Source organism: Juglans microcarpa x Juglans regia, chromosome 1D, assembly GCF_004785595.1.
Source record: "Juglans microcarpa x Juglans regia isolate MS1-56 chromosome 1D, Jm3101_v1.0, whole genome shotgun sequence".
NCBI lineage: Eukaryota > Viridiplantae > Streptophyta > Magnoliopsida > Fagales > Juglandaceae > Juglans > Juglans microcarpa x Juglans regia.
In genome coordinates, this window is record NC_054594.1 from 42,843,719 (window position 1) to 42,869,401 (window position 25,683).

General features: G+C 35.8%; 4 protein-coding genes across 4 annotated transcripts; 1 reads left to right on the forward strand and 3 right to left on the reverse strand.

Annotated features, from left to right (window-relative positions):
- Positions 1-454: 454 nt before the first annotated feature.
- Positions 455-1,529, reverse strand: LOC121260909 (ethylene-responsive transcription factor TINY-like). The gene has a single exon (XM_041162990.1). The coding sequence runs from the start codon at positions 1,307-1,309 to the stop codon at positions 587-589; it is 723 nt and encodes a 240-aa protein (XP_041018924.1). The 5' UTR covers positions 1,310-1,529; the 3' UTR covers positions 455-586.
- A 5,804-nt stretch (positions 1,530-7,333) lies between these two features.
- LOC121261909 (cytochrome c oxidase assembly protein COX19-like) lies at positions 7,334-9,959 on the forward strand. The gene is made up of 4 exons (XM_041164327.1): positions 7,334-7,487; positions 8,554-8,642; positions 8,789-8,886; positions 9,588-9,959. The coding sequence occupies exons 1-4, from the start codon at positions 7,478-7,480 to the stop codon at positions 9,691-9,693; spliced, it is 303 nt and encodes a 100-aa protein (XP_041020261.1). The 5' UTR covers positions 7,334-7,477; the 3' UTR covers positions 9,694-9,959.
- Positions 9,960-10,997: 1,038 nt separating this feature from the next.
- LOC121258270 (protein MODIFIED TRANSPORT TO THE VACUOLE 1) lies at positions 10,998-17,388 on the reverse strand. The gene is made up of 6 exons (XM_041159737.1): positions 17,002-17,388; positions 16,675-16,904; positions 14,945-15,688; positions 14,590-14,745; positions 12,418-13,374; positions 10,998-11,457 (listed from the first exon to the last, which is right to left on the reverse strand). Exons 1-6 carry the CDS (start codon positions 17,144-17,146, stop codon positions 11,416-11,418), a joined length of 2,274 nt encoding a protein of 757 aa, XP_041015671.1. The 5' UTR covers positions 17,147-17,388; the 3' UTR covers positions 10,998-11,415.
- A 1,012-nt stretch (positions 17,389-18,400) lies between these two features.
- On the reverse strand, positions 18,401-25,085 carry LOC121257927 (tRNase Z TRZ3, mitochondrial). Its single transcript, XM_041159207.1, has 12 exons — positions 24,504-25,085; positions 23,474-23,563; positions 22,857-22,901; positions 22,666-22,720; positions 22,461-22,504; positions 21,863-22,357; positions 21,450-21,718; positions 21,223-21,370; positions 21,044-21,094; positions 19,917-20,317; positions 19,147-19,822; positions 18,401-18,765 (listed from the first exon to the last, which is right to left on the reverse strand). The coding sequence occupies exons 1-12, from the start codon at positions 24,864-24,866 to the stop codon at positions 18,448-18,450; spliced, it is 2,955 nt and encodes a 984-aa protein (XP_041015141.1). The 5' UTR covers positions 24,867-25,085; the 3' UTR covers positions 18,401-18,447.
- Positions 25,086-25,683: the final 598 nt, after the last annotated feature.

Consider the following 25,683-nt stretch of genomic DNA (forward strand, 5'->3'; position numbering starts at 1 on the left):
GATGGGAACATGGGGCCATATATAGGTCCGTAACAAGCAAAACAATTGGAACGAGTTTGGATGATCCATCAAATGACTAACTGAACAATAAACTTTGGTCTCATCAAGTAGGGCATGCATCTTATTATATCTTGTCTGTAAGCAATTATCAAGTAGTGATCCTTTTGAAGAACAAATTGATACTTAGCATTTTCATTATATCAGTACAAGATCTCATCATGTTATCAAAAAGTACTAGAGCTTATGTGAGTAATTTGAATTAGCAGCATGTCGTGATAGAATTAGTTCTTTATGGTGAGTCACCCATAGACCAAAGTGTTTTGCACTAGAAATCAGGGAAAGCATCGATGGCAAGATGGGAACCATTTGGAATTTGAAGTAGACATGATCAATATTGTAGCAAATCATCTGTGATCAAATTTCACACGAACAATAATATTATTGCTGTAATTCTAAAAAGGAACTCTTAAATTGTGTGAATCTATTGTATTACAGTACAAGAAGATCCGTTCAATGAGCAAACGTACGTAGCGAAATTACTTGGTAGAGCGAAAAAAAACTAATAGCACACCAAATTATTTGGCCACTAATCCCACACTAGACCTTCGAAGTTGGTCGGAATCGAATTCTCCAACGTCAATATCTGATCACAAAAATCCCCACAAAGTTCAGCTCCTTGCAGCCCGAATGGCGGATCATAGACCCACCCATCAACCGGGTCAAGCAGTAAGAAGTCCGTACGCAACTCGGTCAATTCAAAACTTCCTTCTATATTCGGCAACTCAACAATTTCGCCCAGCTCCTCCGATTCCGATCCTCCTGGCGAAGACGACAATGATGAAGATGAGGAGGAAGAAGAAGATGACTCTGAATCAAATTGGACCATGGCTGCGGCTTTAACTGCGGCGGCCTGAATGTCACCTGGTGTTGATGATAGTGGTCGAGGTAGCACATGAACGAGCTGAGGAAAATTCAGTACCGCGGAGTTACCTTTAATGCTCAGCTCGGCTACATCGTGCGCCCGTGCAGCCATTTCAGGGGTGGAAAATGTACCGAGCCAAATACGGGATTTCTTGCGGGGCTCGCGGATTTCGGACACCCATTTCCCCCAACTGCGCATCCGAACGCCCCGGAAGACCGGGTGTTTGCTACAGTCGACTCTGGGTCTTTTTGGCGTGCTCTGCTCTGGGGATTGGGGTTTTGGTCTTTTGGATGAGACAGAGACGGAGTTGGAGGAAGAGGGCTCGAACGGTGAAGATGTGGATGAGCCGCTGGTGCTTGCAGCTTCTGAATTGTTTGGTTCTGTCATTGTTCGGCAAGTATGATAACACTACACAGATGTGCTCTGTGTATGTATATATAATGTACAGATGGGCTATGTATATTATATATAATGATGTGTGATTACAGAGAAAGAAAGAGAGAGAGAGAGGAATGAAGAGAATGAGAGCAATGAAAGGGGGGTTTTGTAGAGAAATAGAGGGATACACAGTGAGAACGCTCATACGGAGCGACCTTCGGCCTACCATTATTTTTTCTGTGTGACAAAAACATGCTAACAATCAACAGAGTTTGACTGTGCGAGGGAATTTCTTACAAGGGGAGAGAGAGAGAGAGAGGAGGCTGCCACGTGTGGTCAATGTAAGAACGGAGTAATCTGGGTTACGGTGCGTTCCATTCACTGTTGTATTGTATTGGCAAACGTTCAATAAATACATGTTGCAAACTACTTTTATTGAAAAAAAAAAAATCTTTAGATTTCTATTTTTGTTTATAATAATAATGACTGAATATTTTTTTATAATATCAACTTGTAAAAAAAATCTAGAAAAAATTCAAGGTTACATTTAAGTGAAAAAAGATAATTAAATACCATGGATGTTATTTTATTTATGAATTTGTTTAATATGGGCCGCCCTCTTTAGGCCGTGTTTCCGTTCTCGTATCCTTTTTGCCCGTTACTTGCGCCTTAGTTCAAACATCAAACGCATCCCCCCGTTTTCATTCGCATGATCACGACTAAAGACCAAGTTGATATTTTTATTCTCCCCCCGTTCAGCTTTAATTATAGGTGAAGCAATATTTAAAATTTAAAATCAATTAAAATAATATTAGGAAAAGATTCCCTAGTATTAAATAATACTCTGTTTCAGGAAAATATACTCATTTTTCACACCTCCTTATTCTTTGTTATTATAATCATAATGATTGGATTTATAAGCATATATATATATATATATATATATAGGTTAAACATTCAATCAATTTTTTTACTTAATTATTCTTTAACTTCTATATATTCTACTTCCATATAAATATGGATAAAAAGGCTTTGTGAAATAAAAATGCTGATTCAATTCGATGTTGAGAGAGGAAGATCACTGTTTGATCAAGTTTATTTTTTATTTTTTGTAATTTTAACAGGAAATAGATAGAAGGAACTAATAGATACATTTTTCAAATTTATGAAGAAAACTATAAAGTTTGAAAACTAATAAAGTCTTTGCAAAAGGATTAAAAATGCTAGTTGCAACTTACATATATATAATATTGACATTAAACAGATTAATTAAAGTTATCAGTTATATTAGATTTTAACCATAATTAAAAAAAATAAAAATCGACCAAATGCGTGGAATGTATAACTAATAGAGATTTTTTATTGTATCAACAAATCATTAGTTGTGGAGTTCATTATAAATAATTATAAAACCAATAGCATTTCATCATTGCGACTTTGCGAGGCACACTTCAGCAGTGCAGTAATTGGTCCTATTTGATGTGTTAAAAAAAAAAAAAGACTTATACATAAATATTTTCATGCCCAAGAATATAAAATTTTTCCGTACAATTCAGGTTTCCTCTTTGATTCATGATTCTCAAGATCATGTCCCAACAAAAGAAAGAGGCAAGAAACTCTCCTTTTATATGTATATATTATATTTATTTATCCGGTTCATCCTATTCAGCCACGTTTAGGTTGTGTTTAGATGTTGAAGTGAGTTAAGTTGAGTTGAGTTGAGATGATAAAATATTATTTTTTAATATTATTATTATTTTAGAATTTGAAAAAGTTGAATTGTTTATTATATTTTGTATTGAAATTTGAAAAAATTGTAATGATGAGTTGAGATGAGTTAGGTAACCAAACGAAGCCTTACTGAATTCTTGACCAAATATTTTTGTATTATTTCTTTCACTTTTCGAGTTATGTGTTTCACTGATTTATTCTAAAATAATTCGAAAAGGAACAAAAAAAAAAAAAAAGTAAAAATCTGTTAAATGGGTGTAAAATGGAGAGCTGATTATATATATATATGAAAAATTTTACTCATCATTCTCACACTATACAATACACACAATTTTTTAATTTTTCTCGCTTATCAAATACATAGCGTATAGATGATGAGAAGAAAAGCCTAATTAGTTTAAGAAGAATAAAACTAAAAAAAAAAAAAAAAAATAAGTGATGAGTAGAAAAAATCATACATATTATATATGGTTTAGCCTTGATATTATTATTGATTTTCGGTTTTGGAAAAAGAAAATATACAGCTAGCTATCCAAATATGGAACCTTCGAGGGCAATGTGGGGATTTGATTTTCCCGTTGGACATGATAATCGTAAGAAGCAGAGGTACTGAAGAGCGAAGAAAAATGAGGTTGAATCATATGATATGATTATAAGCCGCACTTGCACATGCACATGCTTCATTGGCTCATACCACGTGGGAGGACTTCAATGATTTCATCTTTAGTCCACCGGTTATCGACAAAACAACCATGTATTTTTCAGTATGTTGGGTCCCTCTGATAATTTAATTTTCACACTTCTGATATAAGTAGGGTGTTGGTCACAAAACATCCCAATTCCCAACCTCGATTTCGTTTCTTTTTCATTCCGATTCATCAACCACTTTAATTACTTCTTTGATAAAGAAAAAACGAATTAGATATCTTGTCCCCTAATTCTTAGAGCCGCCAGTTAATGAATTTGGTTGTTGGGAACTTTGAAACTCTACAACACCCCTTGTTATAGCCAAGACAACTGACGACCCTTCAATTCTAAGGTTATATGGTAATTTCAACAAACATATATAGAATGTCACGAAAGCATTAAAAGGTTTTCATGTTCCAAACTTCCATGTGTTGTTGGTCTTTATTAGTTAACGTAACCAGCCCTAGATCATCCACATGATTCCCCATCAGTTAAGAAAATAAATAAATAAATAAATAAGCCACATGCTTCACTGGTCTAGCACGTGAGGACTTCCTTGATTTTTTCATCAGAGTCCCAAAAAAACAAAGATCTATTTTTTTTCAATAATGATGTGCCCGGCCATGTGTGAAGATAGAGATTTTTCACACAAATCACACGACTTATTTTGGAATGAATCTTGCCATGATTAATGGGTAAAAGCAGTAAAGCTGCACACATGCAAAACTGTTCTCCAAAATGCCAAACTGATCATGTTCAACACTAGATATTAATGCATTAATATTGGAATCATGGGATGTTAAATCACTACTTGTTTGTGTTCATATGTTAAATTATTATTTGTGTCAAAGAATATAAATAAATACATCTAATAATTTAGTTATTTCTAATAGCTAGAATCTCAATATTTCAAAGATTTTGACTGCAAAGTCGACTATTTTTTTAGAGTACTATAGATCCAAAACGAGAATGGTCCCTTTGAACTTTACATGCAGTCTAAAAAAAGGAAGAAGAAAAAAAAAATATTTTAAGATTCTATCTCATGTTAAGTAATCTGCTTATACAACAACTTCTACACCGCACCTATCAATTTTTTTTGGAAAAATCATCTTGTAAATGAGTTCGCGTACCAAATCACGTACTGATACTGACATGTAAGACATCTATTTAATGAAATGGTATGAATTGAAGACGGAAATTATTTTCATGAGACATATGGTATTTTCTTCTCTAAAAAAAAAAAAATTTTTTTTCTTTTCAATAAAAAAATCATGTAAGTATCGGTATACGATTTGGTGCATCAAACCGCCTGTAACTAGAAAGATTTTTTTTTCCTGCCATATCCCCATCTACCTCTCTCTCTCTCTCTAGCCCTCTCTCTTTGAGCCCTCTCACCGAGCCCCCTCTTTCTCCTCAAGTTCTCTCTATCCTCGAGATTCAGGCCGGGCAAGGGGTTTATTTTTAATAGAGGGAGGAGCATGGGCAAAGAAAGGCTGGGGCTATGCACCGTGACGTGGCTTGGTATGCGGTGTATAAAAATTGGACCGGCTACTGAATATACTTTTCATTATATGATATGTGTTTTGATCTTTATATATTCTTCTTCTTCATTTTTTTTCCTTTAATTTTTTGCAAATAATTAAGATGGGTTCATTTCTTAACCATACTGCCATTCTGACTCAGCTCATTACACATATTGTTCAATCATTTTCATATTTTTTTTGTTTACAATACTTGTGTATAAATTCAAGGGTACAATGATTTAACTAGTCCTCATACTAGTCAAGGGACAAACTGATTTGAATAGTGAGATGAGATAAGATAAATTAAAATAATTTATGAATAATAATGAGATTATTAGTTAAAATTAGATAAGATGTCTCACCTCATCTCTGTATCCCAACGGACCGAAATATGCTTTACATACAATTCTTTTTCATGTGTTCAATATACAATAGGTAGACTCGCGATACCTTCAAATTAATTATTATTAATTTTCTCATTGTTTATATCTTTGTTCGTATATTAATTCTGCATGCTTAGAACTTGGACCGTGACTGTTATATATAGGAAGATGATCAAGAGCAGGCGATGCCTTTTTGCTTTTGTCTTGTTTTTTTTGGGCTACAAAACTCTTTCAGACTTGTATTAATTAAACTATGTGTATATTACAATGTAATAGGCTTTATGTCTTTTTCTGAAACATTGGGCAATCTGTTTCATGATGGAAGTCCACCTTTAATTTATAAATACTAATTATCTTTATTTTTCTGGGTAATTTACCAATGAATTGGTTGTTGCAATTTCACATGAGATGGTGGTAGCTGTAAGCTCGCCCACAACCAATCACATTTGAGAATACGTGATCAATTTCTATTAAAAAACCATACAACAATTGCCTATAAAAAAATGACAAAAAATACTCATAAATTTGTGAAGACTTTTGAGTTGAGTTGAATCTTTCCCCAAGTTGCATCTCTTTGCACGCCTATGGCAAATGCATTTCTTTCTTTACAAGTCATTTAAAAAAAGGGGCTCAAAGTCCTACCAATCAGTATATAATTTGAACTAGTCCTAATATAAATACCAACATGAATGTCAAAGACACCTAAAATTGTAAGAATTATTTTATTTTCAAGTCAATGTGTAGAGCACATCATCTACATCATTTAAATGGTAAGATTTGATTTATAAGATTCAAATTTTAAAATTTATTTTCTAAATTAAATGATTTCAAGTACACAATAACCAAATGTAAGAACTTTGATACTCATCATCCTCACACACCACACTTATTTTTATTATTATTATTTTTTTGTTTTATTCTTCTTAAACTAATTGATTTCTTCTACTTTTCATCTATATATTACACATAAGGGTAAAAAGAAAAAAAATATGTGTGGTGTGAGGATGATTAGTATAATTTTTCTTAATATAAAAGTCTTAAAATAGTAGTATTCAAGTTTTAAACTAATATTCTTTGTAGAGAAATGCTTTACATACAAAGAAATCTCACAAAAATAAATTTACAAATTAAAATAGCTTGATCTATTACGTTAGATTGTAAAATTGATTTTATTATAAAATAAATCTAACGTAACATATAAAATTATATTAATTTATAAAATTATTTTTATAAAATCTACTTGTACTTCATCCCTATTGTTAGTTACTTTACCATTTGTACACATCCCTATGTGGGCAAGCAGCTTCGTGTACCGAAGATTAAAATACAGGCCGGGCCGCATTTGTGTGATTTGGGCTACAATTTGGAGGCTGATCTCCTACCATCACTAACCTTGTATTAATAACCACGACTTTTAAAACAGTTTTCTTTGATTATAGATCTTTTTTTCTTTTCTTTTTTCTTTTAATAAGTTATAAAGAAATTTTTTCGGACCTCAAAATTTCAAATATGGAATAGATATCCGAGCGGAAAATCATAACTTTTTAAAAATTTAAAAAATTATTTTATAACTTTGTATAAAATGAGATGATTCACGATCCATTAATGAAGTTTGGTTAGTTTGAGGCTAAGCTACCACTTCACTTGTCCGTAGTACCCCATTGCCAATCTGCAGCCCGATAGGATGCCCAATATAAGGCGTTGCCCGACCCGAACGTTTTAGCGTTTTCAATGTTTCCTAGTGCTCCGATTTCTATTTCCCTGCTCCGCGATGAATCACTGAATGGAAAGAGAAAAATTGAATTCCTCTATGCCCTGAATCTGTTCAGTCAAACGCGCAGCATCTTTTACGAATGAGTGCAGGTTCTCTCTCTCTCTCTCTCTCTCTCTCTCTTAGTTTGGTTGCTTAGAAATTCAAGGATAACAGGCAATGAAATGAATATGAGGACTATGTCTTTTTTTTTTTTTCCTTGTAGAAAATACGTGAAGAGCTCACGCAAGTAAGCTATAGTGTGACTGACCGATTTTGTTTCTAGGGGCCCTTAAAAAATTTATCATTTGGATGCTATATTTCACTTTGATTCCGTTGGATTGAAGGTCAGAAAAAAAAGTTTGCTCTGAAAATATTGGTAACATTGGCAAAGTTTTAGGCTTTTGATGAGAAAAAAGATTGAAGTTTTAATTGCATGAGTTCCATTTTCAATTGTGATAAGATGTGCCTTCGGAGCATACGTTTGCCCGGAACTCTTGAGTGTTTACTCTCCTTGGGAAATTGTGTCACTTTCATGTCCATCTATGGATTTTTGGCCAAAATGGGTTTTTGGAGCTTGATATCGTTGCCGGCTCTTCGAAAAATATAGATCCACTAGGGAGTGGGATATCTAGAAATCATGGAGGGCATCTTTTTAAACCTCGGGAGCTCAATAGTTTGGCCAAATCCTCAGAAGGTAAGGTTATAGCTTGTTTTACGGGGTTTAGTGAATGCATTCTCGAGGTTTTCCATTTAATTGTTGAGTGTCCGTTATACACAACCTGCATGGTCGGGTGGTTTCAAGAGTTGCTTTTAATAATTTTGGCCGTTGCCTCTCCTTCCTAAAAAATCTTTTGGTTTAGCTTTGGAATATTTATTCAAGTACATCCTTAGATCTGGCAAAGGGACTCTTGTCTTTCACTTATTGTAATGGAGAATTTCGTTTCATAGATTAGAAGATGAAAGCTATTATTGATTTCCATCAAGACCAGGATTAGTTGCGATTGTGAAAGTGGTAATTGCTATTATATTCTGGATCTAGCAGGCACTCACATGCACACCCCTTTTCTTTCTGGCCAGTACTCAACCTTGTTTAGGCATCAGAAATTAAAAGCCTTACCTAATTGCTTTTGTACTTCTGTTCTTTAATTTCCCTTTAAAAGTTTGTAATTTTTGCAGGTGGTGCATTTGGTGGGAATAGAGGACTGAGACCGGTACCTCCGGAAAAAGGAGTCTTCCCTTTGGATCACATGCATTTATGCGACCTGGTAGTAATGCTTTAGAGTTTCCATTACCAAAATGAATTTTACCAAAACTATTTTGTTTCAATGTTGATTACTTAAATTCTTGTAAGTTTCACTCATAAGCAATTTCTTATAATTGCTCAGTTTTTACACGAACTTCATTTTTCCAGGAAAAGAAAGACTACCTGAACTGTCTAAAATCTTCCAGCCACCTATCTGAAAAATGTAGAAACTTTTCAAAGAAGTATCTGGAGTGCCGTATGGAAAAGTGAGTGTTTTGGTTTCTCTTATTATACATTTAGTTTTTTTTTTTGGGTGCAAACAGCAGAGTGAGCCTAGTTTTGCTTAGAGTTTGTGTTGCTTCTGATGCTCAGAAAGGCATTTTTCCCATTCTCCCTGATGTGAGATTATGTTATTAGATGCCACACTCTCTTAGATGCATGCTTTACTTTCTTTATGAAGGGCAATACAGAAACAAGATGGGGTCTGCAAGTGAAGGATTCAGAGTTTTTATTGTTATGAGGTTTTTTATATTTCAAGATTTTTTTTATAAGTAAGAATAAAATTTTTCCAAGATTTCTTAATGGAAGGATCTCACATTCATGCTCTGATGCTAAGCTATTCAGATCAATTGTAAAACTCAGAAGTCAACTCGGCCAAAGAAATCGGTGCTATTTGATAAACCCTTGAATTGAGCTCTTCCAATCATTCATTTTAGATCACTGGTTATCTTTTCGGTGACTACTGACTCTGCGATAAGAGGCTACAGTAAAACAAAAAAGGTTTACCAGAATTTTAATGTGTAATGGAGAAGTGCCAAATATTAGACAAATCTTATATATCTTTTGTCTCATCCATTTCATGGACATTCTCGGGTTTGTTTTTTTTTTTTTTTTTTTTTGATAAGTATTCTCGGGTTTGTTTTAATGCAAAAGAATTGCTACATGCTCTTTCATTTGCGTATTGCAGGAACTTGATGGCAAAGCAAGACATGTCAGAACTAGGATTTGGGAAGGAAAGTGACATGAAAACTTCTGGGGAGAATGCTAGCGAGAGAATTGAAAACCAAGGCTGAAAATCACTTGGGAATAAGACATTGTTATGAAAAGTTGGAAAAGCTTTTCTATTGGGATTGGTTCTTCGGTAATGCTTTTTTGGTGTTAGTAGAATATAAATTATCATAGAAAATTTGGAAAGTTACATGTAGAAGCCATCCGAAAGAAACATGAAGCACTGGAATTTTGCACGTGTTACTAAAGTCGAGAGAGTATTGATACCCGGGTAATAATAACCCCATTAAATCATGATCATGCCTTACCGGCACGAGTCTTTATTACCTGAGCTTGAGACTACTAGACTATTTCTATATTGCTAATTAAGCCGCATATTTCTTTCTTTGCATATTTAGTATCTCAGGTGCCAACGAATGCCCTTGGTTTTGCTTGATTTGAACCATCTCCGTCTGAGCCGCAATCTACTGTGATGCTTGGAAGGAACTAATATATAGATGTGAAAACAATATATGTAAGAATAATAACTCTAAAACCCCTTGGGGTTGGCTCAAGTTGTAAGGGCTATGGTTTTGGTAATATGCTTTGTCCAGATCTAAGGTTTGAATTCATGGGTGTAAACAATTTCTATGGGACATTGGATTAAGGAATTTTTCCTTGAATATATATATATATATATATATATATATATATATATTCTTTGCTTTCTTTAGGATAAGGTCACGGCTTACTCCGTAGCATGTTACTGCCCCCAAATGGCTCTGCTATTCTTGGGTAAAATATGTTGATTGAGTTTGGATGTGTTTGCAGTATGCAGTGCTTGTTCTCCTGTTTTGCTGTGGACTGCTCTAGCTTGCTATCAGCCCACTAAAGGACTGAGGAAAGCGGGAAAAAATAAGAGAGAACAAAACCAGGAGTGCTCTAGGTTGTTAGGCTTGAGCAAAGTGCTGAATGAAGTTAAAAAGGCATTGGCGAATGTAGAAATAAAAAAATAGTGACTCAATTAATTGGGAAAAGCACACACCCACTGTAAATGCATTCATTGCACAAAGCTAAAGGAACAGTTTACAGATTTTGTGTTAAAAAACAAGAACAATTAATCAGCTAGAGGAGAAAACGTTTTATTTTTCCTTTTTTTTTTAAGGGCTGAAAATTACAGAACACTCTTAGGTCCTGTTTGGAACTTAAACTGAATCTAATTTTAAACTAAATCTAACATTTAAACACTCAACTTTCAAATCATTAAACTCATTTTAACTCAACACCTCTTTACACGTAAGATCTACAATCTTTTTCAACTTTCCATAAATACATCTGAATTCATCTTAACATTCAAACACATCTAAACTTATCTTAAGTAGACTCCACAAACTCATTTCATCATCTCAACTCACTACTATTCATAAAGAATTCAACGCAACTCGACATTCAAACGAGTCTTAACACTCTACCAGCTCATTACAAAGGAGAAACATATACAATAACTGCCGACAATTACAGATTCAAAATACTCATCGAGCTAACTGCACAACGTCTCTAATTCTTCCATCTCGAATACAAAAAATTCCCCATAAGCATTACTGCTCTTTCTTCGTCCCGGGCATTTCCTTGGTATCACTTGCAATGCAATTATCATGGAGACATGACTCAGTAATGTTTCCAAATGTTCCCTTATTGCAAAAGAATCCCTTCTTATAATTGTATATGCTGCTTCAATCTACTTGGTGTAAAGCCATACTCAAAAAGTCCCGAACCAATCCTTGATAATGTAGCATAAGCTCAAAGAATCAAACCATCCTCTTCTGATCACGAGCGGCAGCAAGATGGTCCTGCAAGACAGATGCAGTAAAGAACATATTCAAGCAGGCAATCTGGAAATGATAGCTCACACCAGGATGGAACAAAAAGCTGTCAACCCATTTCAATTCATACCTTTTGGTAGCAATTCATAAATCAAATGCAATAAAGAATGTGAAAATTCCGTTACAAGGATGACAAGATAGCCTTTTCAAAACCCTTTCTAATAAGACGTCATTTGCCATTAAAATAGGTAGAATAAATTGATTTATTATTCTACCCTATGTACACCGATTATGCCTATTTCATTCGTATCAATAAAATTTACCTTTTACTTATCAAAAAAATAAATAAATTGATTTATTATGCAAATGAAGAGAGGCAATCCAATTTGCAGAATCACTAATTATAAAAGCGTAATATGAATTAGTATACATAAGACGAGTTTTTACATGGTCCAATTAAGCATCTTTTATAGAGAAACCATTCAGGCCCAATGATGTTCAATCACACAATCCTACATCCAACAGGAGCCAATTGCAACAGCCCATGGAACACAAGTTCCTCTATCATCCATACCAGTACCACACTATTCTCATCCTTCCCATTCAATGTGAGCCACCAATTTTTAAGAGGACGGAGGAAGAAGACCTTATTTATCCAATGATTATGGCAACCGGAGTGAATCTGGATTAGGTCATATAGTTTGACCAAAGTAAAAAAACAGTATTATTGAGGGGCGTAAGAACATCGCTCAAAGTCCTCAATTTATTGAGTCTCCTACAGCCAAAGCAGGTAAAACTATAATCAAGCTGTCAAAAACCAATTTTCAGAATTTTAAATAGCTGGCAAAAGCCACACTTAAGTGGGATGTCTGCAAGAACCCAAACAAAGAACTAGGAACCTGAACACAACTCCCAAAATGTATCACAACAAAACATCATGATGCACCTAAACAAAGTCAAGTCTCAAGTGTCTGAATTCAAGCTTACCGAGATAAAGTCAAAAGCTCGGGTTTCCTCTTTCTTTGAACCGTTCATCATTGAACTAGGAGTTTGAGTTGCAAAGTTCGATTGGAATACATCAGGAAGGGGTGAAGAAGAATTCACTCCATTTATACCGTCAACATGACTGACGCCAGCATTTTGGGCATTCAGGTTCCCAAAGTGTTGGAGGCTTGCTAACAATTGCTGCTGAGCAAAAAGACTTCCCAGGGCAGCATAATTTATTGGCTGAGAAGAAAAGGCTGGGTTGAACATGAAGCCAGGAGGTACATTGTATGACATAGCACCAGGTAGAAACTTAGAATTTACATTCTTCATAGCCATTTGAGAGCTAAACATGCCATCCAAAGAGTCATTAGGAACCTGATGGCTGGGATTGCTGTCTGAATCTGAAAACATAGTTTCAGAAAAGTCTCCAGAAGTGGTTCCTTTCTGCTTCAAGTTTGAGGCATTTTCGCTAATGAAAACACCAGCCATCAAGTCATTAATATCTTTGCTATGACTTTCTTGCCCCTGATGAAGTTCATGGTCAGACACAAATAAATCTAATAGTTCAGTTCCATTTTTCTTCCCTGCCATATGATTTCCATTAGCAACCTGTTTATCATCAATGGTCATCCCAGAAAATAGGTCATCAGCATGTTCCCCACTATCACTGGCAAGAAATGAAATATCTGCGAAAGGGTCATCATCGTTGTTTGGTTCAGAAGTGCTAGCACCAGTGCCTAGACCATCTCCTAATAAATCATCAATTAGAGGGGCTGGCATTGACAGATTTGCAAGATTTTGATCACTTTGATTCTTTGAATTATCATCATAATAATCCACATCACCGGTGCCTATTAAGTCAGGCATTTGAACAACATTAGTAGCATCATCCTTCGCAGACTTTTCTGAATAAGTCGCTGTGCTGTCTGCCCGTACTCCACCTAAAAGGCTTAAAACCTGCCCATAAAATCCCAACTGTTATTTCAACCATGGACAAGTGATAAAAAAGGAGAGATATTACATAAGCAGAACTGATGTACTTAAACTATCTTAGGTGGAAGGAAATGTTTGTAAAAGTTTCTATTATGGAAGACTGGATTTTATATATATATCATTGGCAACCTAGTTGAAAAGAATGTGATGCCATGTAAAGAAAGCATCCGTGCACGTGAGATGCACTTTTTGCGCTTATTAATAAAGCTTGTTACTTACCAAAAAGAAATTAAAGAAAGCAATTTCACTTACATCTGAGGAGAAACTAAAACACATACGGTGGAGACTAAAAACATAAATTGGCACATATCAAGTACAGTTAGTAAGCAATCTCACTTACATCTGAGCAGATGCAAATTCGACTTTTCATAAAAGTGAATCAAAATTTATTATAAATTTATCACCCATAATAAATTTTTCCAAAGCCTAGTCCTAAATATTAGGAAGAAAGAATAGGTTATTCTGTTTTCCTTTAACACAAAAAATAAAAATATTTTTGTCAAGTAACACTTTTTTTTTTGTTTATGTCGGGGAACCTCTCCAAGGCAAGGCCCTTCGAACCCACTCCTGCAGAGTAAACCCCGGTCCCATGCACCACACCCTCAGAAATTTCCCTACACGGAGCTGGTTAAATCGCTGGCTTTTCCCAAATGATTGTTTGCACCCATGAGGTGTTGAGTCTTGGACCTTGAAGGGAGTGATACCCCAAGACCAAGGCCTTCACCACTTGGGCCCAACCCCTTGGGGTTAATAAGCAATATAAATTCCAACAATTCCCCTTTTTAATATGCAATATTTTTGTGCCGAAAGGGAAAAAGGGGAAAATATTTTTGTTTCCTTTGGGCAACTACTATAGGTGTTCCTTTTGTATATGTCATGTGTACTTGGGCTATGCCTTTTGTGTTTTCTAGTAATATATATATATATATATATATATATATATATATATATATATTACTAGAAAACAAATTCTAATAATTCTTAGGGAGCAGCATTTCGTAGCAGAGACCGAAATGTAATAGCATTTTCTGGCTCCTTTACATGAGCAGCTTATACGCAAATTATAATAAGCATGATAAAAGTGACTTGCAAGCAAAGTTAGCTCTAAACTTTGAAGCTAAGATACATTTAGTCCAGAGTTAATATATTAAAAATAAAAGTTAAAAAATAAAAGTTTACCTTGTTAGCCTTTTCCCTCAGAGAAGATTGAGGAGACTCAGAACATCTCACCACTACATCCCTATTTTCGCTAAAATAAGATTCCAGGGGGGAAAAATGGTCATCATCTCTTTTCCTCAGTACTGACTCAAGGACACAGACAGCTTTCATGCGAACCTGAGGACAATAATCCATAAAAACTATAAGATACTACATCAATAATTTTAGGATGAGCATCCTAATTTTTCTTTTGGAAACATAAAATGTGATAAAATATAGCACCCGTGTCATGTCCAAAGAAATCAGCTATATTAAAAGAGAACGACAGTAGAAGCATGAAAAAATCATAATTTCTATACAAAGAAAATGGGCATGCCTGCCACTGGGGAGATTGAAGCTTTGACTCGAGGGCATGACTTAAAGCCAAAGCATCCAACTTTGCAGCTTCTACAAGGAATATCTGAATAGCATCTCGAGTGGGCTGTAAACGTACACCACCTGATGTTACAATGGTCTCCAATAACCTCTCTTCACGAGTCTTACTTTCTTTATAACTTGAACTGGAATCCCCATTGGTTATTTCCATCTTAGTTGCTCTTGCATCATGGGTCCAAGGTCCACTGCCCGCATTCTTTGAAATTCCAAACTCAGTTTCACTGTGATAACCAGCAGGTTCATATCTATCTACATGCTCAGATTCTAGAGTCAATGACCTTCGAAGATTTGGACTCTTGTAACTTCCATTGTCATTCTTTTTCACTAGATGGCCTTGTGTCAAAGAACTAATTCCCTGCTTGATAGATGCACTTCCAAGACCAACTACCTCACTAAGAAATGATTTTCTTTCTTCCAATGGCATTTCAAAGTTTGTATTTCCAAACCCCTGTATTCTTTTGTTAAGATCTTCAGCAGGAGCTGGCTTATCATTCTCTGAAGAAAAAATAGCAGAGATAGCCTCATGAGCAGTGTCCCGCACAGCCTTATTGAGTGCATCCCCTTTCAAAGGATCCAACTGTCCCTTATAGTGAAATAACTGGCGAACGGCAGCTGAATGTCTCTGCATTTCTCTCCTGAACTCCACACCAGATTTCCCCACTGCGTATTTTATCAACCTTAGAGCCTGCACATAATTCGAGTAATGGGTCTCAACATTTTTCAGAAATTTTAAATGACCAAATGCAATCATTATAATCAGACTCATCCATCTAAACAAACACCTACTATTTTTTTTTAATAAATTTCCAACCCCTACTATACTTCAGAATTTAAGCAGAGAGAGAGAGAGAGAGAGAGAGACTAAGGCCTCGTTTGCATTCAAAACTCACCTCAACTCATCTCATCACATTATTACAATTTTTTTAAATTCCCACACAAAATATAATAAACGATTCAACTTTTTCAAATCTCATAATAACTTTCCCAAATTCTCACACAAAATATAATAAACAATTCAACTTTTATTCTACTATTCACATGTAAAAGTTGAGTGCGGCGTATTGCAATTTATGCTATTTGAAACTACTAAACAGACCCTCTCCAGATTGGGATTTGGGGTCACTGATAAAATGGAAGCCTTATAACCGCAAGTAATTAAGAAAAGGCTTTAACATATGTTCCAAAATCTTATCATCATCAAGAAAGCCTAATAAACTAAGAATTTATTCACCATTACCACTTCGACCTTCCAAGGATTTCTGCCTCACTTGCAACAATGTACTCGCATGCAATAGTTAAAAGCAGAACAAAACAAAACAACACAGTTCACATGATTACAAGTGTGTGTGTGTGTATTATACTTTTCATAATTCTTCGTATCTAATGCAGCATAAATATTGCAATAATTAGAAGCAGAAAAAAACAAAAACAAAAAAAAACAAAATCTCCCACCCACCTGCGCCCACTAAATCACCTAGTTGATATGACCACTACATTTTCCAGTAGCCAAAAAATTAACCAAACCCAATTCCCCTTCATTCCCCGCACGACCTCAACTTCCTTTCCTTTACCCGCACTTCTTCAGCAACCAAACAATAATCTCCAAAACCTCCAAGATGCAGATCTACCCTAAATACAACAGCACCAGGAGAAAAAACATACAATTTATACCTTCTGTTTAACAGTCGGGCTCTTGTGATCGAGCCGCTTCAGTATAAACTCCGAGACCTCCTTCACAATACTGACATGCGAAGATCGCAGGAGATTGCAGATCTCCTCTAACTTGTACACCGGCGTGACCTTGTCCTCGTCCGACGTGGCAGCGTCGATCATCCGGGACCTCCAGTACGACTCCACCGCTCTCCGGCTCGAATCCATTCCCCCCAATTTGAGCTCAAATCCTAATTCGATTAAAAAGCCGTAGAATAGTTTTAAAACCTTACTTTTGAAAAAATATTACAGAGCTCCAAGACGATCCAATTCAATAAAGTTCAGAACCACAGAATCCGAATGGCCCAATTCGGGAACCGGAGGGTCTGAAACCGATCTGAACGGAAGAATAGGAAACCCTAAGTTTATCGATTGGCGGACCACACCATGCAAGACTGATAGAATCGGAACCGCTCAAAATCGGGTACTTCATCCACAGAATACGCACATATCTGATAGCTAAAGGCCTCCAACTTTCAGATTGATGTGAATTGGTGCATGCAATCGAAGAATTCCGAATTGCTCAAAAGTGGGGCTTCCAGAGAGAGAGAGAGAGAGAGAGAGAGAGTTTGGAAGGAGGCTTTGAAACGTGGAAGAAGAACAAGAGAGTCAAGAGACTACGGACCACGGAAAGAAGGAAGGAAAGAGAGGAAGCCAGGTGAGAGGTGAGTGGCGTGACCCACGGACCCTTGTAATTTACGACTTTAACGTTGAAAGTTTGCTGTGGGCCAAATCGCACACTATAGTGGGCTGGGTTAATTATATGAATCACTCGATTGCAAGCCTGGGCTTGGAAATAAATATAGATCGCAGTCACTATTAGGAGTCATTATTTTAAACATATGATGTGACATCATATAGACCATACATCTCCTAAATCTAAAAAAAAAAAATAGAGAATTAGAAGTAGCTATATAGTGAATGCAAAGTGTGCACTGCTACAGTCATTACTCTTGGGCTTGGACCATGTTCTCATTCCCATTGGCCCAGTTCACTTAGGGAAGATTTGATACAAAATATTTTTTAACTCATCTCATATAATTATTATAATTTTTTTAAATTCTTACATAAAATAAAATAAATAAATAATTTAACTTTTTCAAACTCTAAAATAAAAATAATATTCTAACAATATTTTATTCAAACTTTTATTTCAACTCACTATCCAAACCTCCCTTATATATATATATATATATATATATATATATATATATATATATATAATTAATTATGCAGTTCTTTTTTTTTTTTATTTTTTTTTTATAGTTTTTCACGGGAGATAGAATGACTTTATAACTCTTGGAAATGGGTTCAGATTGACCAAGGAAACAAGAGAATAGGTCATTTCAGTGGAGAAATGTCCACTCAAATGCTTAATGCAAGATTGATGCAGAGAAAGTGTTACAACAAAGAGATTTTACAAAGTAAACTTACAAATTCATATATTTTCATATAATACGTTAAATCTACTTTACAATCTAATATATATATTAAGTCACATCAATTTGTAGATTTACTTTTGTAAAAAAAAATATTATAATTAAAACATTTATCTTTGTATAAATATTAAGAAGTTTCCTAGCTTTCACTAGTCACTCTCCCTCGATGGTTTTGAGTACGAATTTGGAAACGGAGATCAATTAAAAAATAACAATAATAGTAATAATTAGAGAAAACAGAAAACTAATGAAAGAACAGGCGTAAGCCAACTTCCTAATAATGAAAAATATATAGTTATGAAGCTGCAGTTGCAGCATCTAAAACATCATCCGACTCGTCAACTATCATCTCGTTTTTAAAAAGCAGTTTCAAGTATGGAAGAACCTTCGGAAGTACTGGTAAATCTGCTATATTAACACTCATCATGTCAAATGCAATGCATGTCTTATGCATGTGTGTCTCATCAAAGATCGGAATTTTGGGATATCTCTGGCTGAAGTGGGTAAGGATAATGCGATATACGCCGGCAGAGTTCCCTACTTCTACAGCTTCCTTCGTTGTGCTATGGTTTCTTGCAACAGCCTCTTCATGCATGCCATCTTCAAAAGTTGCCTGCATTGTTCACAAGAACAACTGGTCAATCACAGTCATCTTAGCCTAATTTTAAAACCTTGAACAAGCTAAATCAGTTCCTATACAACTGAAACGAGACAACATCTTCCCAGATATTTTTTAACCAACCATAATCCCAGTTATTGTAAAGTTTCTTCAATCTTTTTTCTATTTTGATTTTAAGTCTCAACATGTCTCTTATAACCTTCATTTATACAGAATGTACACATATGCATATCGCAATCTTCCACATCACATCATGTTATCTGGGGAGAAAATAAATTCCGTAAACGGCAATAATAAACCAAGGGAGAAAAAAAAAAAAAAAAAGAGAGAGAGAGAGAGAGAGAGAGAAAACAACACATTTGTCTTATGACTTGCCTCATGTATGAGAACAGTAGCACCACGCGATGCTTCTATCAGTTCTGGGCAGGGCCTAGTGTCACCTGAGTACACAATCTTCCACCCCGGTATTACTTTCCCGACACCATTGATTCTCTCTGCTGCTTTCAACATAACACCAAATGCCTGTGGACAGTGCACAACATTAAAACTAATCAAGACCTCCAAACCAGCTTCACTGAGAACTTTCTTCAAGCTCTTTAGGAGCAAAGCCACGGTATTGTCAACTTGACCATCTGGTCTCTTCCAATAGCTCTGCATACGAGATCCTCTAGCAAAGAGAGTACAATCAGTACTCTGTCCCACCGGCCCATCTGAATTCTTTTTGTTCATATACTCAGCATTGATTGGACTTCCGGGAGAGGAGCGATCCTTTGATTCAGTAATACCCTCAAAAGAATCCCATGAAGATTCTGTGGTATGCTTGCAATCAAGGAACTGCATATTTAAATCTTCAAGTCGTTGGTATGCATCAAGGTATTTCTTAAGCTGCCTTGGCCCCACAACAAGTATTGGTTCATGAGGCACTCCCTCTAACAAATTACGTCGCAAAGCAAGTATTCTTGCCAAACCAGTGTGGTGGTCGGCATGTATATGAGAAATCCAAATACACCTTAGACCTCTCACAGCATTGTCGGCACCCTCTACACCATATCTGCTCCGAAGGTACATCAACCAAGGTGTTTAGAAGGGAATTTAATAAGCTCTTTAGTAACAATAACATGATATCAAGATTTGTATGGCATTACCTTCGTTTCAGCTGTCCCAGTGTTCCTTCACCACAATCTAATAGCAAACTTCCTTTTGAGAAAAGATTAATGTAGACAGAACTAACATTCCGGTATTTGGATGGCTGGGATGAACCAGTCCCAAGAAGAACAATCTCTAAGTCATCTCTCCTTATATTCTCCAAACAACTAGGAAGATTATTCTCATTCAACCATGGCTCTTCAACGACAACATCATTATCTTGCATGAGAGTTGTCTCCACAGTCTCACTGGACCTGTGCCAGAACTGACTGACATGTTGGGCAGCATCTTCAATCTCTGGAATCTCTAACAGTAACTCCTCAATGATTTTGGAGGGAGCCATTGTACATGGAATACAAGCTCTATCCAACCCAAGATGAGCATAAGGACGCAGAGTGAACTGTTCAACATACACAGCACAAAAAGGAAAAAGAAAAAGAGATGCCATCACTATATGGAGTATTCAATACAAGAAATCTGCTCGAGAACAAGTCGAGCATGGCCTAAGTGGGACAATAAAAAGGAAAAATAGCAAATAATCCAAAGAGAAGGCAGGGAATTCTATATCCATAGCCTATATAAAGAGAATAATGTCTACAATTGAGGAAAGTTTGATATATGAATATTCAGGACAATTTGTGTAAATGATCTCTCCCCTAAATTTCAACACAATCACAATCTAACTCTCAAAAATGCTCTCTCTTGACTATCTCCATTTATACTTCTTTCAAACCTCAATGTGAGAGCACTTATGAAGTTACACTTCTGAACGCGCTATGGTCTAGTTTGTAAAAGGAATGAGTGTAACTACTCAAAATGTGTCGCAAAACCACTCAGTGGTTGTCCTCTCTCTCTCTCTCTCTCCTCATAAGCTTCAAACAGAATTTAAGACAGAAAGAGAGAAAATATTTAACTTTGCAACATGATATAAAAAACTGCTTGAGAAGAAAAGAAGATAATTTACATTTCAAAAGAAGGAAGAAAACAAAAATGTAGATCGTCAAGCAGAGAAGAAAGATGAGGGGTTTGCAATATAAATGAATAAGTTACTTAAATTTAACGTGGTAAAGTTTTATCTTATTTTATTTATTTCTGACTGAGGCCAAGTGAAATTAACATTTGATACCTTGAGAAGATTTTCAGCAGAGATTCTTTCACAAAGCTTTGAAACTGGACCCTGATAAAGGGAAACGAAATCAAGAGCTCAGCAGGCCCCAAAAACCTAAAAATCAAAGATTTTTTTTTATCGGTACCTAAAAATTAAAGACTACAATAATCACTGTCCCCTTGTGTATTGCAACAAACCTCACTTGGAGTAATGGAGTCTGGTGCTGAGTAATTAAGCTGCTGAAGAGACCAAAAACCTGGAGCTGGAAAAAACTGAGGACACAAGTAATTAAGTCGTGCTGCAATTCTTGCACTCGATTTTAGAATTGGAATCTCCACATTCCTCCTGCAAATGCGTGTGTCAAAGATTGACAATTAAACTAACAAACACACTGCAAAAATGTTTTGAGAAGAAAGAGACACACATTTCATGCCCAGCCAGGATATGTTGGGCCGAATTAAATCTTTCCATCCATCTCTGATAATTGGAACTACTTATAACAGATGCAGGACTTAAATGAATGATACAAGTAACAGTCTTAGCACCATCTGGTGGGTTGCCTGAGTGGTCTGCATAATAACTACTGAGAGATTGTATGGACAACAACTTCTCCAAATGAGATTCCGTTGGGCAGTCGACAAGGAATACAATGGGACCAGGAACAGAAGGACCCATTACATCACTTGGATGGACCTAAACAAAAAAACAGAAAATTATAGACTAAATCTAGAGCAAAAGAACACATTTTAGGATACGCTAAAGCAGGCAAGAGCCTCTATCAGTAAAGCACTAGCAAGAGCCTTATAATCTATATATTAAATTGCTTCTGGAGCCCACCATGATCTTTTGACGATCTGACTTCACTGAATTGCCAAGTTGCAGTTCGCGATACTTTGGACCAGGTTTAAGACCAAGTGCCATAGCCTTGGCTGGGTCAAATTTCCCTTTAATCTCAGGCAATTCACAGACATATATTACAGACATATCACCAGGCTTTATTGCAGATCCTGATTTTCTGTTTGGACTATGGGGTTTGGAGACATGATCTATCCTCCCATCCAGACCCTTTTCTGAAGCATTCTGCATGATGGGTTCTTCATTCACGTGTTGGGACCCTTCAAAGCAACTTGGCTGTAGGATAATGGCTGATATTTTGACAACCTCATCGTCAATGAGAACAATGGGATCTGGAAACTTACTCGACTCGGGTATAGCAGCTACATTAGAAAGTGTGGGCCCAAAGCTCCGAGTGTGAACCATGGCAGCATTTGGGATGAAAGACCTCATGGCATCAACTAGATACTTCATATCTGATGGACCCCAAACATTGACCTATGGAACAACAGCAACTAATATGTAAAATAATATAAGATGGCATTGCTTAGCTTTAATAAAATTAACTGGAAAGATGGGAAAATATATCTCTGATACCCACAGACATTCCTTCTTCTCCCATGCCAGCCAAAGTCAACAGCAAACCTATATAGTCAAAAGTAAAAATTGAGCAATTCAGGGGCCATTTGCATTACTGTGCAGATATAAAAGGACACTATCAAGTAAAACATTTTTTCCTGTTATCAATTTATCATTCTCAATTGGCTAAAGAAACAATATCATTGCTAATCTATCACGATACAAACCTGGAAGTCCACCCGCAGTCTCAGAGCAGACACGAGAGAGAAAAATGTGATCAATCTGAAGAAATTTTAGAAGACATTAATTTCTTTCGACATAATGAAAGCTGTGATATATCATTTTCATCACCTGAAGTTAATAAAGACTCATATATAGATTAAGAAGAATAAGAGTAAAGTTTCCAAACATCTCATACCTTTGATAACTTAATCTTATGCTCAGTACAGAATCGTTGCAATCCCTGCAATGATAATTATTTTTTTTTTATAAGTAAAAAATTATATATATCAAAAGGAGAAACCAAGTACACTGAATGTATACAAGAAAACACCTTGTCCAAAATGACCCAAAAAGTCCCTAATGACCCAAAAAACCCGTGGAAAAACGACCCAAAATACACTAGACCTGATCCCAACCCCTTGTTTCCCATAGAACTAAAACTCTACCTGAACACCCAACCCCAACCCCTTGATTCCTCCCGTCTTCACAATGCCCTCCCTTTAGACTTCCCTCTAGATGAGCTACCACCCTTAGTATATGATAATTACACATTAAGAGAACTAAAATTTATACATTAAAATCCCATCAATAGTCTATATGAAGAATTATACCTTAAAATTATAGGTACAAGCAATACCGTAATTTCAATTTTGTGGCACATCCAATAATAACAAATCACTGTTTTAGAATCCTACGTACTCAGTTTCAATTAGTCAATAACTGTATATAAGTTCACATTAGAGTAGCAAACTGAGTTCTACTAAAACAGGGAAATATATTTAGTTCCTGAGGAAAAGGTCACTCTGGGCTCACCTCTCCAGCATTAAAAATAAATCTTTGCTTGTCAAAAAAAAGCAAGACTGAAGGCGAGGTATCCTGAGTATCCATTCCTGTCCCCAATATCTGTAAGAAATAGAACGACAACCAAATCACAAGCCCATGAGACAGCACTCTTTAACAAATATATCCCATCAATCAAACAGACACTTAATAGAAATGCTACTGAATTAACAATACGAATACAAATATGACGATTTTTAAGTGCTTTTTGCTCAAATGCAAAAAATCCAACAAATCAAATTTGTAGATAGACCATTAACGAAAAGCATAACAAGGAAATTACAGAAACCCATTTTATTGTTCTCAAAACCCACAAACTCGATTCATAGAAGCACAGTTGATAAAATCCACAATCCAAATCAATACATTTGTTCGTGGTTGGCTGCAAGGCCATGAATTCTGGTCTTGGACTTGGAAACCCAATTAAGGGATCCATATTTAGGTAGCTCAACGTAGATATTAATCAGGAAGTAATATAAAACTCAAGTCACATGCACACAAATATAAGATTGCAATTTTCAAACTATATACTTCTTCACATCACGGAGTACACGAATTACGAACTCAAACCAAAACAACAAAAAACACTCGCCAAGGTTACTAATAACTATTATCCCTCCAACAACCAGATCACTTATTATTATTTTGTTTTCAAATACAATCCAATTTTTTTTTTAGGTAAAAATGAAACCCAATTCTAACCCCAAAATCAAACAAAACCAGTTCTTACTTGAAGGTAAGGTAACGGCCCGAGTTCACGTTACCTTACAAAAAGATCACTAATTAAAAGTAGGAAACAAAATTAACAGTGAAACCAGCATCAGACAAACCGAGAAAGACAACAACAGATATTCAATCACATTATACTTCATCACGGATATTCAAAGAATTAACTAGTTCTTGTTTTACTCATAAAAAAAAAAAAAAACCACGGATATTCAAAGAAGCCGAATTCACAAAGTTACAAACAAAGAAAACCCAGAAAGCCAAAAATCCATTATACCTGGACATAAGATATGGTATTGGCAGGGTTGAGCGTGCGCACTTTCAACTGTAGGGTCTTCAGGGGCCTATCACTCTTGTCTCTGCCCTCAGCCCTTCTCTTATTGAATCCAACATTCGTAGTTTCTTCCATCGGAACCCCTTTGTCCCTTCCTTTGCTTTCTCTAAGAGTGCTGTTGTTTCTGCGAGCAAGATTGGGAGACTGAGGAGGAACTTTGCGGTGCCGTTTCAAGGAGAGGACAGTGAAGAGAGAATGATGGCGTTTAGGCTTGGAGACGACAGAGAGAGACAGAGAAGGTTTAAAGGGGGAAAGGAGAGGAAAGGAAGAGTAGAAGAGGAGGCGGAGGTTTGTGACTTGGGGCATTGTGTTTCAATTCATTAGAATATTTCTATTCTCGCGAGGGTTTAGAATTGAGACTTGAGACTTGAGAGATTGGCACTTGCGACTTCGAGCCTCGAGGTACTTCCATCGGACAACCCACTAAAAGCTCCTTGCTTTGCCCTCCTCTGCTGTCCCGCGAACCGTAACTTGGGCATTGAGTTTAGGAGTCACGCAGGAAGTGTACTGTGGTTGCCAATAGACCGGTTGGAAGTTGGAACAATGAATTAGTTGAAGTATGAAAATGCTAATAATTCGAAAAATAATATTTATTAATAATAAGAATGTTTAATCTTATCATATTAAATCTTATTATAATATATATATATTTTTTTTTTTTGCTAGAGCACGTGATTATTAACGGTGAAAAGGTTCAAGCCCATCCTCTACAGCCGTGTTTTTATAGAGCTATTCCTTTTTCACTGTTTTTATTGGCTACCTTGGATTCCTGTGTTTCTAAATTTTTAATTAGAATTTGGGCCATTTCTGCTAAACTGGCCCACTGAATCTTAGTCAAGTTTACACTGATCTGGCCCATGATGACCAGATAAGATAATAACCGAGTACCCCGGTTTACCACCAGACACACTTTGCTACCAACACCACGGGAAATTGCGAATGGAATTGGAAAAAAATTTCATCACTCTTTCCCTGCTAAAATATTATTTAAATATAAATATTTTTAAATTAATCATTATAACTTTCTCAAATTTTTAAATAAAAAATAATTTAACTTTTTCAAATCTTAAAACAAAAATTATATTATAACAATATTTTAATTTTATAATTTTTTTTATTTAAT

Bases quoted from the DNA above. Each gene is read 5' to 3' on its own strand.
- LOC121261909 (XM_041164327.1), top strand. The intron at 8,643-8,788 runs GTAGTAATGCTT...TCATTTTTCCAG, and splicing joins ACATGCATTTATGCGACCTG to GAAAAGAAAGACTACCTGAA. The intron at 8,887-9,587 runs GTGAGTGTTTTG...TGCGTATTGCAG, and splicing joins CTGGAGTGCCGTATGGAAAA to GAACTTGATGGCAAAGCAAG.
- LOC121257927 (XM_041159207.1), bottom strand. From the start codon at position 24,866: ATGCCCCAAGTCACAAACCTCCGCCTCCTCTTCTACTCTTCCTTTCCT. The intron at 22,902-23,473 runs GTGAGCCCAGAG...TTATCATTGCAG, and splicing joins TTATTTTTAATGCTGGAGAG to GGATTGCAACGATTCTGTAC. The intron at 19,823-19,916 runs GTAATGCCATAC...CCTTCGGAGCAG, and splicing joins CTGGGACAGCTGAAACGAAG to ATATGGTGTAGAGGGTGCCG.
- LOC121260909 (XM_041162990.1), bottom strand. From the start codon at position 1,309: ATGACAGAACCAAACAATTCAGAAGCTGCAAGCACCAGCGGCTCATCC.
- LOC121258270 (XM_041159737.1), bottom strand. From the start codon at position 17,146: ATGAAGTACCCGATTTTGAGCGGTTCCGATTCTATCAGTCTTGCATGG. The intron at 16,905-17,001 runs GTTCTGAACTTT...TAATCGAATTAG, and splicing joins TGGGCCATTCGGATTCTGTG to GATTTGAGCTCAAATTGGGG. The intron at 14,746-14,944 runs GCATGCCCATTT...TATTGTCCTCAG, and splicing joins TTCAATCTCCCCAGTGGCAG to GTTCGCATGAAAGCTGTCTG.